Raw genomic sequence first — 19,760 nt, 5'->3', positions numbered from 1 at the left:
TGACTTGGTGTGTTTCTGGCACCGTGGAATCACTGAAGATTTCTGCATGTCTGACTAATCCTAATAATTTTTCATTCTTGGTCTGAATCCCTGCTTCCTTCTGGTTGTTGGCCTTCATTTGAGGGTGCTGGGAGGTATTAGTGACTGGTGACACGCAGGAGGTCAGATTGTATGACCTAGAGGTCCATTCAGGCCTAACACTTAGACTCCATGGCTGTTTGAACCCTTAGGTGTTGTCTGGGTTCAGAGTTGCTCTGGTTTAACTATAAGTGTGATTTGATTAAAAGCTGATTTAAACTGGTGCAACTTTGACTGTTAAAAAGGCCTCATCTTCCCAAGATGGAGCTCTCCTTTCAAACGTGTTCTGATTTATTGAGTGTGTAAGAGAAAGTAAGTTGCTACAACACTCCTCCTGGCTGAACCTGGATTCCCTGTGCTTTGCCCCTTGTGACACCAATTACATGGATCAGTGCAATGTGGTTATAAAATGCTGCCACATTGCGCAGGTGCAAATCACAGTACCAGGTAGAAGCAGCAGGGAGTCAATCCTCTCGCCTTTTAAAAAGCACATGCTTGTAACTTCTGTTTCAATACACGGAATAGTCCAACCGTCTAGTGGTTGTAGCTGATGCCTATGTACATGTTGTAACTAAAGTGGAAACATGTAGGAGATTGAGTGTATTTGTAAAGGGAGACTTAAGAGAGGGACTGACTGCACCAGATGGGGTAGGGGCGGAGAAAAGAATAGTTGCATAATTGTGTAGAAGCATTTCCTAGTTTGGGCGTTCCTTAAACTCTGTGCTGACACTTTCTTCCAAGACTGGTTAGAAAAAATAATTCTAATCCCAGCTGGCTCCTAGCATGCAGTGCTGTGTAATGGTTAAAACACAGGATTAGGAGCCAGGCTTCTTGGGGTCTAATCCCAGCACTGCCACGGACTTGCTATGTGCCCTCAGGGTTTCTCTGCCTCAATTTTACCCCTCTGTACAATGGAGATAATAATACTTCTCACAGGAAAGTTGAGGGATTTAGTGAATTTTTTAGAAGACACTTTTGAGCTCCTCGGATGAAAGGGGATAAGTGACGACTGTTTTAAGGTTGGTTTCAGAGTAGCAGCTCTGTTAGCCTGTATCCTCAAAAAGAACAGGCGTACTTCTGGCACTTTAGAGACTAACACATTGATTTGAGCATGCTCGGGGGTCGACCCCTGAGCACGCTCAAATAAATTGGTTAGTCTCTAAGGTGCCACAAGTATGCCTGTTCTTTTTGTTTTAAATTTGCTAAGTCTCTTATTGGGGAACTGAAAGGTTAAGATTCGGGCAAGTTGTATGTCTGTTTTTACTGCTGGCTGGTAATCCTGGGGCCCCAGTAACAGGAAACCTCAATAGCTTTACCCAAGTGTTATCCCACGCAATGGCTGTGCCCGCACTAAGAACACCATCTCCTCACATTTCTCTTCATGGCACTAACACTGCAACAGCAGGAGCTCTGGTATAGACCAACCACTAGAGTTCTAGCCACAGGGTCATCCTGCTTAGAGCAGGTCCAGATGACCCTGGGTTAAAATGCCAGGGCTTTGACTATACTAGGGCTCCCCCTGGGTGGAGCTGGTGCAGGTGGAATGCTGAGAAATTTGCAGGCACTGGAGCACTTGTTGGGACCAGGCTCTGATCTGCTGCTTGCAGGTTATAGTGGTGCTACTTGTGTCCTCCTGCGTCTGGGTATGAAGCTGCTTCTCTTGCCATTGCCTGGAGATCAGTGTGCTTTGGTGCTAAAAAATAAATTGTGTTTGGCTAGAAGGCACCATCCGATCCTTCACCCCTCTGCTGAGATGCCCACCCCTCTGCCATGTGGGAGTTTGCAGAGGGGCGACTGGGCTGGGAACAAAGAGTGGAACCAGTGGTGTCCCCTCCTGTGTAACTGCATCGCTGCAGCACATGGGAGTCCCATTTGCAAATGTTGGCATAGGCTGTTCTAAAACAGTCCAGGCTGAGGGGGGCCCTAGGGTCTTTGAGTCTCAGCAGCACAATAAGGGTGTCTTTGGATTGTGTTAATTTGCTTGTGTTGATTAAATTGTGTAGCCAATTGCTCGACTACTCTTCCGTTCATTTATAAACTATATTCAAGAGACCACATAGCCAATGCCAGTCAAGTTTCCTGCGTTAAGCCAATAAGAATCTAATACAGGGAAAAGGTTCAACGCGACCCCCGTCTCCAAGAAGCTGTCTCGTGAAGTGTTACATTCATTCACCTTACACAGATGTGCTTCCAAACTTACACAGTTCAGCTAGTGTTATTTATATGATGATTTGACAAGTTACACATGGCTAAAATCCAGCCTGTCAGTTTGTCCCGGTTCCTTAACTTCTTGGTTTTGTTCCTTTCTTACCTTTTTGTTTTGGGGACTAGCATTTCAGGGACGGCTTTGTCAAGGTATTTCCCTAGCTTGTACTAAGACACAGAACAAAAGTATCTTGACACGTTTCCTATCTGTGTATGCCGAGTGCTTACTTCTGCAAATGCAAGGTTTGTGGGTTACTTTCAGGCTATATAACTGCTATTCTATTACTATTACATGCTTAATACCCATTGATATATGTACAGGATGGATAATACATATCGGTAATGTGATATATATGTTCTAGCCCAGCACATATTAGTCAGCTCTTGTGCTAGAGCCAGTCCCTAGTACGTGCATTTCAAATGGGAGACCAGAACCCCAAAGCTGAGTCATTCCTTCACTCAGCATCATTTCCCAGTAAAATACTGGAGGGCAGCGGGAAGTTTGTCTTGTACCTCTGCTGCAATTGAGCAAGAGTCCAGTGCCCAGTTGGTCAGTAGGGGGCAGGCTACCTGGCTTAGCTTCCCAAAGCAGTGCCTACCCGGCGTTCTCCAGAGACACTGAGCTGTCAGTTCAGAGGCACGGTTTGTTCTGAGTGGGGCTTTGAAGTGATTTCTGGGGATTTGTTCCCTTAGGAGGCCTGAAGGCCACAGAAGCCCAGCAGCGGGTTTGATTGGTGGTTGCTGGCTGAGCTTTAATGCTGCATGCCGCCGAAGCAGCGGGCTTGTTCAGAATGAAGACGCCCCCCTGGGCTTCTAAAAGGTTCAGGGTCAGACAAAATGAGCACTGGCATTTTCGTACTCGGAGCAGCAAAAAGCTTCAGCTGGCTATAAATAGCAGTGACTTACTGAGGGCTTTGGTCTGGGGCCTGCTAAACTCACGGGAGGAAGCTTGGAAGGAAATGGGATGGGCCTAAAGGAGGAAGGGGGCAGCTAGATGTGTGGAGCCTTTCACCTATGGGGCACCAATCCGGATCCCTCGTAGGGACTGAAAATAACTGCCCCTGAAGACTGCACATGAGTTGATTGGTTGCATCAGTTCCTGATGGGGCAGGTGCCCGTACCACAGCTGGTGGCAGTGTCATCAGAGACGCCAATGAGTGAACAGGATTGGAGTCTGAAGTCCCCTCTTCCCCAGTCCCTCCAGGCACATGGGTGGGGAAGGCTGCACACATGGGTGGTGTCTATTCTGTAGCTAGGGCATCAGCCGGCCCTGTGAGATGCATCCGTTTCAGACAAATGACCCATTTCAAGAGTCACTGAGGGGACCTGAGATCTGGTGTCTTTACTCCAATCCATATCAGGATCTTGTTCTCCGCACCCCAAGGAGAGGAGCCTGGGGCTCAGATTCAGCCCTTGCTTAATTTTATACTAAGTCTGAGACTCTAGGGGCCAAGCTTGCATAATGTTTTCCTGGGGGAGAGGGATAGCTCAGTGGTTTGAGCATTGGCCTGCTAAATCCAGGGTTGTGATTTCAGTCCTTGAGAGGGCCACTTAGGAATCTGGGGCAAAATCAGCACTTGATCCTGCTAGTGAAGGCAGGGGACTGGGCTCAATAACCTCACAGGGTCCCTTCCAGTTCTATGAGATAGGTATTGGGACTAAATGTGTCCCCAAGGCCAGTGCTTAATGCCAAGGCTGAGCCCCAGTACCACTGGGCCTGGCAGGTCACAGCCCCAGCACTTCCAAGCCTGGCAGTTGAGAGCCCCAGCACTGCTGGGCTTGCTGCATCGCTCATGAATGTAAAAAAATTGCTTGAGCTCCAGCACCTCTTTCCCTACAAATTAAGCATGGCCTAAGGCTCTTACAAATGAGAGCAGTCCTACCACTGACCTCCATCTGCACACAGCAGCTTTTCCTTCCTTTTTGGAAAATCCAGGACCAGATGCCAATGGTGCAATGCCACCTGGCCCATAATTTAGATCCTCATGGGAGCTGAGCAGGATTGAAGCAGCCCCATATGGCTGCCCAGCTGGCGGTTTATTGTTCCTCTGGGTACTACCCTGCTGGCGGGATTCTCCTTGGCTTTGCTATCTACATCTGGTGAACTGGAGGAAGCCCTGGGTATTTGGGCCCCCTAGAACAAGGAGCTTCTATACATTTCCCAGAGTGGAACCTGGATAGTTGTTTTTCCTATAGCAATAAAGCTTTTTATCAAACCGAAGAATGCATCATTTCCCCCCAGTGGTAGAGAATAGGGGTGTGCAGCTGTGGGAAAAGTTGGGGATTGATTGAATACCCCTCCCTCCCCGAGCATGTCTTGGAATACCCCCCTGTAATTACCATATTTTTTTTGGCATAGACAGTCCCAGGCAGAGCCCTGCAACAGGACTGGGATCCTGTGGGTCCTGCAGGACCCACTGCCGTAACAACAGGAGTGGGTAAAATGTACTTTGTTGTGAGCAGGATTGGTTGGGTAACAAAAACCAGAGTGTTGCAATTTGCAGGAAAACGCTAAATCACTAAATGGTTTAAGCAAGATTTGTTTAATCCTTTTAATGGTAAAAATTGTGCCTGAATTCCATTTATAAATATATTAACCATCCTTTTTTTTTTGGTGGCCTGGGGGGAATCTGTCTCTCTTGCAGGATTTATAGGATCTTAGGCTTTTTGTGGGTGGGAGTGGGGTAAAAATGCAAGAAACAATGTGTTGGCAGGCAGGAGCGGGTATTGCGGGGCAGGGCAGGGACAGAGTTAAAAAAAATAGTCCCATGCAAGGTTCTGGTCCAGGCAATCCCATCCTATCCCTTCCTTCCTATGTGCGCTAATGCTGAAATCACCAGCAGGGGGCACTGTTAGGGGGAGTCATTCCAGCCTGGGAAGCAAGAGGCTGCGGACCGGGATTGAAACCCAGGTCTCCTCTGGCTATATCCTGCACTCTTACTGAGTCACTGGGTCAGCCTGAGCAAAGCGGTTTTAACCGAATTGCTATGAAGCTGGTGGGGAGCTTAGGAGCCTAGTGAGGCCAGCCCTTCCTCTGTGCCCTAGAAATGTGGAATCACAGGACGGGAGGAGGTGGCGTACTTGCTACTGACAGGTGACTAACTAGCTTGCTGCACACTGCTTATATTGAGGTTGCTGTAACTCTGATTTATAGCAGGAGTTCTCAGCCTCTTCCCTCCTAGCACCTCCTCACTTAGCCACTCCTCAGCTGGGTCCCACAATCCTTCGCACTGCAATAGCTTAAGGGACATCTGAGGAGGACTCAGTAGGCAAATCCAGTCAAGTTGAAGAGCAGGAGAGTTGGATGCATGTTTGTGACCCGTTCCTGGTTTCCTCCCAACAAGCACCCGCTTCTTCTTCAGGTCCATGTGACCCACAGGGTGAGAGCTGTCGGCACGGAAAGCTGTTGGTTCTTTGCATCTTGTTGTCATGCTGCTGATGTGAACGTCATTAGAAACATCTGATCTGCATGAGAGTGTGGAGTGACTGCTTCTTGGGGGTGTCTCTGTGAGGTTGGGGAGTGAGGTGGGATCAGGGGCTCAAAGGCTGGTGCTTGCTTTGAATGGAGAGAAATCTTTAAATACCTCTTCTGTTCTTCCTCTATCCTGTCCCAAGACTCTGTGTATTTAAGCAGGAGATCGTAGTGCATCCTCCGTTGGCATGAGCATCGCCATGCCACTGTTAGCCAGTGACTATGAGAACATGGGCACCATGGGGCATGGCTTTTTCAAGTGGAGATACATACAGGGAGTGCATTGTTGCCCTGTGGGATGGGGACCGAGGTTCTGAGTCCCATCCGGTTTTAGACTGGGTCTAATCCAGGTTTTGGAGTGCACGGTGTTATGGACCAGCTGGCTGGCCTCCGGGTGTGTTTCATGCTACAGAGGATGGCCCATGCCTTTTTGCCACAAGACATGTCTGCTGGCTTTACTTATGTAATAGAGGAGCTGCCTCTTAAACACTTGTATTTTCTCTCCAATTATAGGTGGGGCTGGTAGTACTGTCCCTTACTAAGGTTGCCCAACACTTCCCATTATAAGACCCTGTTTTCAGTTGCTTAGAACCTTGCCATTAACTATTTGGGCTGAAATTTTCCACGCCAAGTATCTGCCTCAAGCTCAATTGGTTTTGATAATTTCAGCCGAAAAGGTTCAGCTGTTTCTGAGAACGAGACTTGGAAGAAACGTGATGTTTGGCCCATGCTGGGGGAGTCGATTGGGACAAGTAGCCTGGGAGAGGAAGGGAAAGCTGGAATTGGAAGACGGTAGGGTGGGGGAGGGAAACTGAGAGTCGGAGGGGAGACTGGGACTGCGAGCCAGGGGGGAGGGGAGACAGTGGGAGTGTGGAGCTGGGGAGCCAGTGGGGATAGGGACTAGAGGTTGGGGGGTGGAGGAGGTGACAGGTAGGATGAGAAGCCAGGAAGGGGGAACTGTGACTGGATGGGCAAGGAGCTAAGCGGGAGGGGGGTACTGGGAAAGGCAAAGACTAGGATTGGAAACAGGGGGAATAACTAGGACTGGGAGTTATGGTGGGGCACTGGGAGTGGGACAGAGATTGTGAGTCTGGAGGAGGAGGCTGGGACAAGCCTCAGTGGGCCCCACACTACAAGAAGGATGTGGAAAAATTGGAAAGAGTCCAGCGGAGGGCAACAAAAATGATTAGGGGGCTGGAACACATGACATATGAGGAGAGGCTGAGGGAACTGGGATTGTTTAGTCTGCAGAAGAGAAGAGTGAGGTGGGATTTGATAGCAGCCTTCAATTACCTGAAGGGGGGGTTCCAAAGAGAATGGAGTTCGGCTGTTCTCAGTGCTGGCAGAAGACAGAATAAGGAGCAATGGTCTCAAGTTGCAGTGGGGGAGGTTTAGGTTGGATATTAGGAAAAACTTTTTCACTAGAAGGGTGGTGAAGCACTGGAATGGGTTCCCTAGGGAGGTGGTGGAATCTCCTTCCTTAGAGGTTTTTAAGGTCAGGCTGGACAAAGCCCTGGCTGGGATGATTTAGTTGGGAATTGGTCCTGCTTTGAGCAGGGGGTTGGACTAGATACCTCCTGAGGTCCCTTCCAACCCTGATATTCTGTTGTTCTAAGCCTGAGCAGCCTGAGGCGGGGCATCTGGGACTGGCTAGGTACGGAGAATGGGCTGGGAGCCGGGTGAGAAACAGACAATACCAGGACAGGGACAGATTAGAGGCAACAGGGCAGAAGGGGTCAAGCTTGGGGAAACAGGCAGCTGAGTGTTGGTCCTGCCTTGAGCAGGGGGTGGAACTAGATGGCCTCCTGAGGTCCCTTCCAAACCCGATCTTCTATGATTTGGTGTAGTCTTTGTCCACTAGACCACACTGCCCTTAAGAGCCTGGGATGGAACCCAAGATGCCTGAGTCTCAGCGTTCTTCTGCAGTCAGCAAATATCTGTGAAACCCTCTGACAAAGGGACTTGTCCCCCTCTCGTGCTGGTCCCCATGGAGGATGGCAACCTGCTAGTGCTGTCAGTTACTTTGTTAGCTCACATGGCAGATGTCCGTGTGGTGCAGCCGCCTATGTGGGTGTCAATATAATGCCACAGGACAGAATTTCTGTTTTTTCAGTGTGTCTAAGTGCATCCATGTGCATGCAAGGAAATGACCTAGGTTAATATATCGTGATCTGCATGAGTTCCTACTGCAGAAAGACAATGCACGGGATTGAAGGTGACTCAGCAAGAAACTGCTCAGAAGCTTATAAACTCTGCCTGGTACTGGACTGAGGGTCCGTGGTTGCAGGTGTGGGCATTGAGATGGGGAGAGAATCGAGACCACAAGACCTGGCTGGATCAGTCTGTCTGACCAGAATAATTCATTCTGGGGCTGGTTCTGACTCTCCTTTGTTTTCTCTCCTGCAGCGACAGTGCCCCAGCGAAAGCAAACAAAAGCCCCTCGCCTCCACCCGATGGGACCCCCATCACCAGCCCCGAGATCAAGACTGTCAACCATGAGCTGGAACCGTCCTCGTTGGAAACACCCGGGGCTGGCATCCCTAAGTCACCATCTCAGGTAGTGTCCTTGTGGTGTTAACCTGGCCCCAGAAATGGGATCCCTGCTGCCAAAGGCTCAGTGGGCCAGACAAGACACAAGTCAGGTCTCTGGCTGCTTTTGAACATATGAGATGGTGCCTGCTCTCCATCTTGTGGAATGGCCTGGATCCCTGTGTGGCAGGTGCTGCTTCTCTGATAAGATCATTTGCTCCTTTTCGGTCTCTCTGTTGCTGGGAGAAAGCTTACCAAGCCCTGAAATTGCTCTTCGATGCTGTTAGCATGTGTACTCCATAGGAGACAAAATAATACCCCTCTACCAGGGTGGTGTGTGACCATTCAGTGAGGGTGAAGGTCAATGTTGAGCTATGAAATTTTGTTCTCTCCCCCCATAATTAACCTGCAGAACTCATTACCACAGGATATTACTGAAGCCAATAGTTGAGCACTGAGGGTAAGGAGAACTTCCACAATTACATCAAACAGAGTGAACAATCAAGGCAATAAATCCTCGTTCTTCAAGGAGTAGGCCAACTGCTGACTGATGGAGGCCAGGAAGAGGCATGTCCCTTGTGGGGAATCTAATACCTTCCACTGCAGCATTTGATGCCAGCCATTGTTGATGACAGCGTGCTGGACAAGCTGAGCCACTTATCTGAAGGGCAGGGCTTCGTCTGCACCTTATGGTCCCTGCACCATCGTTGCGGCACACATTTAATTTAAGCTCATTGATCGTTTTCCTCACATGTGAAACCCCAAGTGGTATGTTTAAAATATGGTGTCAGTTACCACTTGCAATATCACTATAGCTGGATTCTCACCTGATGGGCTTCATAATTTTTATTCTGGGCTTTAAAGAAAATTAAATCTGTTGCCGCTCTCTACCATCCCCACATAAGAAGGAGTGAAAGGAGAGGGTGGATGGGAAATGCAGAATAAACTTAGCTGGCCAATTCAGGTGTGGTGCAAGTCCCTGGACCTCAGTAGGTGACCTCACTAGATTATCTTCCCAATGGAAGAATCGTGGTTCTCGGTGGTTCTGGCCTAATAGTGTCCTAACCGGAGAAAAAATACCCAATTGCTCTTCAGCTGAGATGGCTACAGATCAAAGCTTTCTTGAAGTCCAGGTGAGGTGGAGTCCTGCTTTTGGGTCAGGGCCTACGTCCGCTTTGGAATAGTCTGTCATTCTGTCTCTTCTTCAGTGTTATTTGTCTTCCTAATGGAATCTGGATGTCGGGGATGGGGAGATGTTCACAGCCTCATGAAAGCCCTTTTTTAGTTCTTTGAGGTGTGTAGGTACCTGGCAGCATTTTCTAAAGCCCTGTTAGAAAACTCATCTTTCCCCTCCAATCTTCCTCAACTGCTGTTGGTCTTGGTTCTGGTTTCTTTTCCATTGCAGGGACCTGTCCGCTCTTCTTGCTGGGCCATTGCCTTGCACCTCCTCGTGCAATTGTTGGCCAGTGATATAGTCCCGTACCCTAAAAATCCCACCTGGGCTGCCGGGAGGGAGTATGCTGTGTCTCGTCCATTGGGTTTTTAGACAGGACCCAAATGTTACTTGGTGGCATTCACCTTGTAGGAGAGGTGGAGAGCATAGCTGGAGCAATAACAGAATGGCAAAGAAATCTTGAAACAAAACCAGAGCTGTTGTCAGAGGCAAACTCCAGGGCTGTGGGTGGTGAATGTTTAATTCCCTGGAGCAGCAGTGGTGTGTGTGTGTAAAGGGGAAGGATGTCACATCGCCCACTCTATCTCTAGTCATCAACATCCAGGGAGAGGACCATGCTCGCTCTTCCACAGCCATTGCATTGGAGCATCCATTTAACGATGAGTGGCTCAGTGGCCGTTGGCGCGTTGGAGGGGTAAGGCCATGGGATTTCCGCTGACAGCTTCAAGGAGATGAGGTCTGGCCAGGCTTGGGGGCAGCACAGTGCCAAAAGGGCACAAGCCTCGCCCGTTGTCCTGATACGCTCACCTTGCCCAGCGATGGCAGCCCAGGTGATCTGGGACGCTCTTGGGGAAGGGCTAGTTTGCTCCCCAGCTCCATGGCAGGATGGAATTCCTCCACCTTAAACCAGCCTGAGTAACTGACTGTCCCCATCCCTCCCTCCAATGCCTCTCTCCACAAGCTGCTCAACCTTCTGCTCCGACCAAGTTACAGGCCTGAGTCTGAACTTCCGTCTGGCTCTGGTCTCTCGTCGGCTGTCCCAGAACTCTGGATCGGAACCCAGAGCAGGGGCTGTGTGTGGATGTGGGACTGACCATGGAGCCAAACATTCAGGCTCCTGCCCATTCTACGAACTACTTCAGAACAACCCACCTCCATTTTCCCTGCAGCGCCCCCAGCTCACTGCTACCTATTCAGCTCTGCCCTGGCCAGCTCGGGAGCGTCATCCCCACCCACTCTCCTCCTGCGATAGTGCCTTGTCTCCTTCAGTCATCTTCGAAGTTTGGAGAGGTGCTGAGTTGCTGAGCGGAGAGCAGGTGCAGCCCTCTCTCTGCAGGGCTCTTTCAGCCCATCTTCCACCTTGTTCTGCTGCGACAGGGTTTCCTCGCCCTTCTCTTTACTTTAAATAGCACATGTTCTCCTTGCTCTTGTAATGCCCTGGGTGCTCCCCTGGCGGGCTGAGTGACCGCAGCAGCAGGGGAGTGGATTGGTCACTGCTAAGCAGAATACAGTGGAACCCCATTTAACGGAGCCTCAGTTATCTGGCTCTCCGTATTAACCAAATCCCCAGCCGCCCGGAGCTGGCAGCACAAGCCCCAACCGCCCTGGGGCTGACAGCAGGAGCCTTGCTGCCCATTCTCTGGTTTATCCAGATTTTTGCTTATCCGATCAGGCCCCGGTTCCAGTTGGATCAGGTAATGGTTGTTCTGCTGCGCAGTGTATTTAAGTGGCCTGGCAGTAACAGCAGCTGGAACAGACCAAGGTGGGCCTTCATGCAGCCAAAGCTGCCATCTGCTGGCAGCTGTTTTTCAGTGCATGCGTAGTTCACCTGGCTGTTGCTGTGAGGAGTGCGGAAAAGGAGCGGTGTGCAGTCAGCGTGACCTTCTGGGTCGGTGCATCAAGCACAAGAGAGGGAGCTGGATCCAGAAGCATGGAAAGCAGTGAGGGGCTTTGCAAGCAACAGAAGGGAGGAATGACACTGGGTAGACTTGGATAGCTACATGGCCTCCTCCTTATCCCCAGAGCATGTAGCCACATGAGTTAGAAGCCGCAAAATCGGCACCCAGCATTTAATATGAAGCTTTCTATGGGATGAACGTGGGTGACGGCAAGTCACTGGGTAGGTGATGAGCCCTGAGTGCACAGCAACAAGGATGTGAAATACTCCGGCTAGGTCCTCACCCCACCTCAGGGTACACTGATGCTAACAACCAGGGTGGTGTGCAGAAAGCAGCAGAGGGGCATATTGAACAGACAGGGAAGGTGGCAAAAGGAGAGACCACTGACATCAGTGGGTGCTAGGCACCTAAATACCTTAGAGGATCCGTGCCTAACAGAGAAATCCTGTTGGGTTGTGAACTACTCATTGTTTCAGCTCTCAAGATGTTTCCCGACATCTCTTTTCTGAAAAGCTGCCTGTGTCTAGCCTCCTATGAAGCGACTGCCTGCATGTCTCCACACTCGTTAATGTGTTTGTGAGGATGATCCTGGACTTCAGAACCAATGGGCCCCATGAAACCAGAAGGGCTGGAATTGGGCTCTCAGCTACGCTGCTGCTGTTCTGGACTGATGACTGAAGTCAATGGAACTACAATGGACATATGCTGCTACCGCTGAACATGGCCCAAGCTTAGTAGACGGGGTTCGGGGTGTAACTTCCTTCCCGGGCAGCGAAGTTCTTCTGATGGTCTTGTTCGTTTTGGATGATGTCTCATTTTACCAGAAGAGCGGGATATAGGGACCAGTCTGGGCTGGAACCAGAAGGGTATTCCATTTCCTTCAGCATATAACCACCGTGTCTGGGGAGCATTCTTTCCATTCAGAACCGAGACACAGGGACAGAACTCTGTACAGACGCAGTGCAGTGTGCGTTGGGCAGCATACGCTGTGGGAGGATTAGCCATTGTATTGCTGACATTTCCCACACAGCCACCCAATGAGTGATTAGGAGGATGGGTGTATTGAGGAAGGGCAAACTTCCAAAGGGTCAGTGTTGGGTTCTGGATTAGTACCCAGAGCCTCTTGTGCCAGCAAACTTTGGCTTCACTCTTAGAACAGTCTTTCCCATGAGACTTCTGGTACCTTCTGCATCTGACTGGGCTCAGGATACTGCAGGAGAGGCTGTTCTCATGGCATTTTGGCACTTCTGCTTCCGCACAGCTGAGATCTGGAAGTGAAAGTGCCACTTTCATTATTACTTACCCTCCACCCAGGGGCCTGCAGCCAGCTGCAGTTCAGATGTATATATGGAATCTTACAGGCACGTTGCCCGGGGTGGATTAACCTTCTAGAAAGCTGGCATTTTCCATGGCCAGCCAAATAAATGTCTGGTAGGGCACACGTTCATGCATCCGAGGGAGGGGCAGCATAGCCTAGTGGAGTGAACACAGACCTGAGAGCCAGGATCTGTTGTGTTCTAATCCCAGATCTGACACTGATAAGCAGTCTGTCCTTTGTCAAGTCACATGCTCTCTGCCTCAGTTTTCCCTGGCTGCAAATAGGGATAATAATGTCCTACCTTCTTAGGTAGGATGAGAAGATTAATGTTCATAAAGTCTTTTGCACATAGAAAGTTATGGGGGTGCTAAGCAACATTACAGTTCTGGAAATCTTCACTGCACTGTACAATAGACTTTTTCCCCAGTCTGTCAGCATCTCAACAGATTCAGTTTGAGCTCGAATGTCTGAGACTAAGGGAAATTAAAACGGTGCCTGAGCTGGTTTGCCATCCCCACAGCATTCAAAGAGTGGTGCGTGCAGCACTGAATCAAAGGCTCCCTCTGTGAAGTGAGGGAGGATGTCGGATATGGACAGAGGCATGGCCTGCCCCCCCGGCCTGCCCCTGGATTTATGCCCCTGTGACTCTCTTGTGACTTCAGTGGTGTCCCTGGTGTTACATGTCGGTGAAGCTGAGAGCCGACAGGCTCAGGGCGAGCCCATTCTCATATGTTTCAGTGACCCATGCCCAGATCTCAGTCTTGGTCGTGTCACTCTCACGAGAAGTCCTATCTAGTCTCACTTATACCGCAATCGATCCACTGAAACCAGTGGAGTGGAACTGGTGGAAGGGAGATCAGGATCCAGCCCACTAGCGTCCACGTGTGAATAAGGCCAATCTGCTTTGGTGTCTAACTCCCCTAGACTCACGCCACACAGGTAGGTATCAGGAGCAGTGGCCAGTGCACTGGACTTCTCTGCCGAAACGTGTGCTGAGTAACCTGTCTGTCACCCCTGCTGGTTCTCTGGAAGGTTGCACATGCTCTAATTACGTATGCATGTCCGAATGATGCATATTAATTGTGTTACGCTTCTCCTCCACAGAGGGAGACCCGCCCGCAGCTGAAGTGTAACTAATGATGCCAAACCTTCTCTGGAGGCGTGTGGATGTTTCCCCTCCCCCCCCTTCCCATGTTTGTTTATTTGACCCCTCCTTGTGTCTGTGGTTCTATTTTGCTAACCTGGTTCCTGTCTCTGGTTTTTTTGGGTGTCGCCATGTGCTCGCTCGCTTGCATGCAGTTGCGGAAAGGCCCTCCGGTGCCACCACCTCCAAAGCACACCCCCTCCAAGGAGATCAAGCACGAGAACATCATCAGTCTGTTTGATGACAATTTTGTCCCCGAGATAAGTGTGACCACCCCCTCGCAGGTTAGCCGCTCCGCCCTGCCTTATCTCTGTCTGCTCCCAGCCCCCGGCACTGTCCCCTGCTTAGAGGTGTCACCCCATGAAACCTGGTCAGGAGGTAGGGCTGGAGGAGCCAGCTGCCACCGCGTGGCTGGGCTGAGATTGCCAATGGGATACTGCACCCATCGCCCCTGAGCAGCTGGTCAGTTTGAAGCCAGCCTTGATCGGTGCGGCCAGGAAGCCAGGGCTGTGTGATGGCTGTTCTTGTGGCCTGTGTAGAATGGAGAGGGAGGACTCAGTGGGGCACCTAGTGAAGGGGTCACAAAGCTGTCACTGCGAAGAGCGGCCGGGCCTAGACGTGGTTCCCACCAGGCCTGGGTGAGGCACTCATTGCTCTGCTGCTGTACGCTCCCAGGGCCTGCTAATCAGAAGCTATGAGAGGTCCAACTGAGGGGTTGATATGGACGCTCAGCACCTCTGAAAATCAGGCTCCTGCGGCTTTGAAATGCCACTTCTCTGTGCGTAAAAGGAGTGTCTCAGGAACCCAGTGGAGTGGGCAAGAAAGCACTACAGGGCAGGGCTGTGGATCAAGGACTTCAGTCTCCAGAGACCTCAGCTGGAGCCTTTCACTGCAATCAGATCTCCATAACAGCATTATCTCTGTGAGAGTGGCTCTGGACATGTGGCTGACTTGAGGCTGGTGGCTCTTAATCAGCCCTCGGTCTCTGCAGCTGAAGTCCTGAAGATCAAACAAAATTTCAAAGGGAAAAGATTCCTCTTCTCCCTCTCTTCTTTAATGTGTTTTGCAGCTGGAGACGGGGGCTGGGGAAGTGGGCAGGCTATTCGCTATTAGGTCCCTGGGTACTACTCCCTGTGCCGATGGGAGCCTGACCAGTTTTCTGGCTTAATTATGAGACTCGCGCTGTCTTTTATGTTCTTTTGTTTTTTTTTTTTTAATCATCCCTTAAAGACCCAGGTGACACCTCTAACAATGCTGCTGTGTAACTGTCCTCCTCGCTTTTCCTTCTGTAACCCAAATTCAGTGGCCTGTGGCTTTCCAGCTTCCACACAACTGTGGAGAAACAAGACACCCTGGGTTGGGAGAAAAGAAAGCTAGGCCTCAGGTTACATTCAGATATCAGGGGGGCTGGTTGAACTCATAGAGTGGAGGGATGATGTGGACAGCAATAGTGTCAGAGTACACAGCATCAAACAGGCAGGGGTGGGTTACCATTAAAGGGGATCCATGCTCATTCTGACCAAAGGACCCCCAACGAACAAAATTCCACCCTTCAAAACAAAATCTTTCCTCCTTTGCTAAAGCTCTCAAAGTAGGGTTGCCGATTTTGGTTGGACGTATTCCTGGGGATTTAATCACATGACATAATCTTTAATTAAAAATTAATCTTTAATTCCTGGCGACACGAGGCCAATCCTAGAAGGTTGGCAACCTTATCTCAAAGCATTTTAGGCTCCCAGCCCTGTCACTGCTTCTATATTCTTTAGGCAACATTTAGCTGACAGCTGCTTGGTGGATGCTTGCCTTTGTTTTTAGTGAGGACGTTTCCCGTGAAAACTTGGCTGTGCCATGCTCATGCCATCACAGACAGAGGTGTCTCCTTTCGGAGGAGGCAGGGAATAAGAAATTGGTGCAGATGTGTCCTTCAGCACAAGTTCCTGTATTGACGCTGGTGTCCAACATAATAATTAAACCAAGGTAGGGAAGCAGACTATAAAAGTCTGTGGGCTAACTTGTCCCCAAACAAGGCCAGATTCCAGACCTGGTTACTCCAAGTTAAATCTGGGGTGACTCCATTCAGTTCACTGGATTTGCAGTCATGTGACTGGGCTCTGAATCAGTCCCCGAATAGTTGGCGTTGGGTGAATTTTTTTTTTTTTGGCACTTCCTGTGGTTTATTGCTTCTGCCGTGTTCTTCATGTAGCATGACACCCTCTCATCTCCACCAGACCGAGCACCATGGGGTCAATGCAGGCAATATGGAATCTGCTTTCCCTCTGAACCTATTGGCCTTTGTTAGTGTACTCATCCCCTTAATTGATTGATTAATTATTGGAATGTCAATTTCTGTGAGGGCTTCTGTAAGATGGAAACCATAGAGAGTGGCTGGGATCTTAAAGAAAATATTAAATTTTCTAGCTCTCAAAGCAAACTTCCAGCCGGACATGAGAAGGTTCTGATAAAGTCCATTGATCTGCCTGGGAAGGAGGCTGTCTAGAAGCCATTAGAGATTGCTTTGGCTTTGTGGATCTGTGCATTGGAGTGAAATCCTGGCCCCTTAAAATCAATCGGAGTTTTGCGATTGACTTTAATGGGGACAGGATTTCCCCCATTATCTCCGCTTGGGGTGAAAGGCAGCAGTGACCAGGGCATAATGGGATACAGCACTGGACCTTCCCCCAATTTTGGTACATTTTACAAATATTATGCAGGGTCCATTAGTCTTTAACTTTAAGTATTAAAGGTTTGCAGGCAGGGAGTTTGGGCCCAGACCTCAGGGCATCCTAAATTCATGGGCTCCTAACTCATCCCAAGGCAAAGGGCCTGATACCCAGATCCATATTTTGTGGCCTGAGCCCACCTCAGCTGAATGCTTTCCCCCAGTGTCCTTGTTGGATACTGCTAGCATCACAGCTAGGGGTAAGGTTCTGCTTAGGCAAAGGGCATCCAGCCAAGCTGAGGGAAAATCACTGGGGTTGAACTGATATTAGCAGAGCCTTGTAAGGATGCATAACATTTCCAAACATTTAGTAAAGATGAGATCCCTTCTCCAAGGAGCTTAAACTAATTCGGATGCCTTGTGTGCGGTAATGGCTATGGCGCATGAAAGTGCGAGGACCCTGTTTGTGGGGAGATCCCCAAAGAGGTGGGTTTTAAGGAGGTATTTGCTGGAAGAGCGGAGAGGGTGCTTAGTTTCGAGGGAGCAGGAGGCTGTTCCTGGGAAGGGTAACAGCATGAAAGAAGAAGACAAAGGGAGCAGTCGGGAAGGAGTAGCTGGAGGACCGTAAGGAACAAGTGGACAGTAGGGAGGAGACGAGAGCACGCACAAAAGCAAGCGTGTAATCATGCAGAGCTTTGGAGTTCAACAGCTGTCCCCAATACAGAACTCTCCTCCGGCTCCAGTTACATTCATATCTGGACAATCTAATGAGCGTTCTGTGTCTGTTTACATCACAGGAGAAAGCCACGGGCCACTGAGCAATTCTTTCTCTGCATGCCTGGGTAGCTTGTAGCATGTCTGTGTAACCGATCGCTGTGTCTGTTACATTGTTTGTTTCATGTGTGAACACCTGCATTTATCCAGGGATTCCAGCACACGGCGGTTCAGTGCACACGACCCAGGATGGGACCTTCAGGATGTGATCTCTGAGTGGGGACTCTTGTTTCTAGAACAGACACCACTGGGGCACCCCAGTGTCCATTAATGTTTGGTGTATTCCCCAGGGCCATTTCAATGTGCACTCGGAGCCCTTATAAGATAGTTATTGGCAGTGAATTAGGCAAAGGGCAGGAAGCCTTAATCCATGGTGTATATAATTCTTGAATAGCAGGTAAGATTCCAGCTTAGCCAGACCCTTTGATCTCTGAGCACCAAGGAAAACATGGGAGGTGGAACCTCTGTGAAGACATTGCTCTACTGGAGAATTATCTAGGAACTATGATAGAATTATCCAGTGGGATATAGAGGCTGGGTGCTGGTTAGTGTTTAACACTTTGGGTTGGAGACCTGGATGGCTGCTGGCCACACTACTTCCTGTGAGTGCTAATCAGTGGGCCCCAAGCCTGTAAGAAGGGGAGAGCTATAAAGAGAAGTGGAACTCGGAGTGAAGTGTGTTGAGGTGGAAAGTAACGAGAGCATGGATCTCGTATGGCATTTTCTGTTAACTGTATGGTTTTGCTGCAAAATGCTAAACTTGGTGGTCCTCTTTTGCCTGGATGGACCAGTGAATTCATGTCCTAACTTGATGCTGAAACTTGTTGCTGGGTAATCTGATGTGCTTAGTAAGTACTGGGCACATTTTCACTCTTGGACTTTGCTGGAGTTGGGGTGGAACAACAAAAAACAACCTTGGGTGGAACTGGAAATATAGTTGAAATTATAGGGCCAGCGAGCTTGAGGAAATAGCGCAGAATTGTTTCATCTCAAAGGAAGAGCTAGGCAGAAAGGGGGCAGCTCATAAAGGCCCTGCAGGAATCTAAAAATGAATGACATTAGCTCAGGACTGAATGTTAATGACCTGTTCCCTTTATGTGATGGTTACCATGTTGGCTGCATTAAAGGCAGTTCATGAATGCCCTAATAGTGCCACCTGCTTGTGTGTTAGAGATAATGGAACTCGCTCTGCTGGCTCCGAAGGCAGCGTTGACATCTCTTGAATCTGGGTGTGTCTTGGAAAATACAAAGCACATTAGTCCTGGTGTGTGTGTCTAAGGACTGGAGCCCCAGTGTGGACAGCACTGGAGCTTGCACTGACAGGTGTGGAATTTGGTGGCTGTCAAGAACCATGGGGTAGGTGTGAACTCTCACCTGTGACTCATGTGACTGTGGATGGTGTTTGGAGTCTGAAGAGGGATAACAGATCAGCAACTTTAGGGATTAGGCTTGGGTCTCCATTGGAGGTACCTTCCAGGGTCATGTGCTGTTCCCTCCCTAGCTCCAGGCTCCTGAGCAACTGGTATAGATATGACGGGTGAGCTGAATGTCGGTTGGCCACACAGCAGATGGTGGCGGCTCCTGAGGAGGATGGGAAATTAATCCTGAGCTGTGAGCACCATGTAGCTGGTGCTGATGCAGAAAAGCTGCAAAGGACAGTTGGGAATAGATGAGAAACCTTTTCAAGCTGATGGGTGCAGTGGCATTTTGGCTATCTCAGATCACCCTGTCCTGTCAGAGCCATTCAGACAAGTAGGAAAATGGACAAGGTTTGAGTTCTTGGTTTGCATGCGCTGTACGTGCTCACAGGCATCATGCAATCTGGGGCACAGGCATGAAGGCATCCGTTGTTATCATGCCCACCATGTGCTTTCTGCATCTGAGCCCTGGATATCAAGTGCCTATCTCCGATATCTGTCTAATGCTCACGCTGCTTTTCTTCCTTACTGCTGCCAAGTTTGATGCCCCTGGGCCCTTCCAGGAGGGATCCAGCCTGTTGGATCTGGATTTTGATCCCATTAAACCAGATGCCAGCCCTGTGGGGAAGACACCCACTCCTGCCACTCAGGTTTGTTACTATCCCCATTCCTTCTTCCATGAGTACGTGAACCGTTACCGACTGCAGACTCAGCCTATGCCTTCAGTGCATATTTCCATATTGACTGAGCTCTCGAGGGGTGTGCACATGCCCCTGCACATCCGTGAGCTCTCTGACACTTGTGTGCATGAGTTGGGTGAGCGTGCATCTGGCTTTGCATACGCAGCAATCTGATCTGCACAGAAGATGTGGATGTTTGTGGGATTTGGCCTAGGAACTCAGTCAATGTGCATCACAAGGTTAGCATGGACCATATCCCACATGGATTTATTGTTGCCCTGATTGTGTTGCTGGGAAACCCAGCCTTAGTGCTGGGTTCTTCCCAGCAAATGACTCGGTTTGGTTAGTGACAGGAGCAGAGTGATTTTTAAGAGTCAATGTGTGAACAATCTGTGGTTCCATTAGATAGGA

At 49.6% G+C, this 19,760-nt stretch overlaps 1 protein-coding gene across 9 annotated transcripts in view; it reads left to right on the top strand.

The window, feature by feature from the left end:
* Positions 1-19,760, top strand: part of BIN1 (bridging integrator 1) — a 158,284-nt gene that overhangs the window by 116,548 nt on the left and 21,976 nt on the right. For 5 of the 9 annotated variants that reach the window (XM_050917061.1, XM_050917058.1, XM_050917056.1 and 2 more), the window contains 3 exons: positions 8,162-8,312; positions 13,974-14,102; positions 19,209-19,319. In XM_050917061.1, coding sequence (XP_050773018.1) covers positions 8,162-8,312; positions 13,974-14,102; positions 19,209-19,319 — 391 coding nt within the window. The remainder of the gene's footprint in view (positions 1-8,161; positions 8,313-13,973; positions 14,103-19,208; positions 19,320-19,760) is intronic. The other 4 variants (XM_050917060.1, XM_050917062.1, XM_050917064.1 and 1 more) reach the window with 2 other exon arrangements.

Source organism: Gopherus flavomarginatus, chromosome 10 (genome assembly GCF_025201925.1).
Source record: "Gopherus flavomarginatus isolate rGopFla2 chromosome 10, rGopFla2.mat.asm, whole genome shotgun sequence".
Classification (NCBI taxonomy): Eukaryota; Metazoa; Chordata; order Testudines; family Testudinidae; genus Gopherus; species Gopherus flavomarginatus.
Note: the sequence above shows the minus strand (reverse complement) of the source record. Positions and strands in the feature narration are given on the sequence as shown.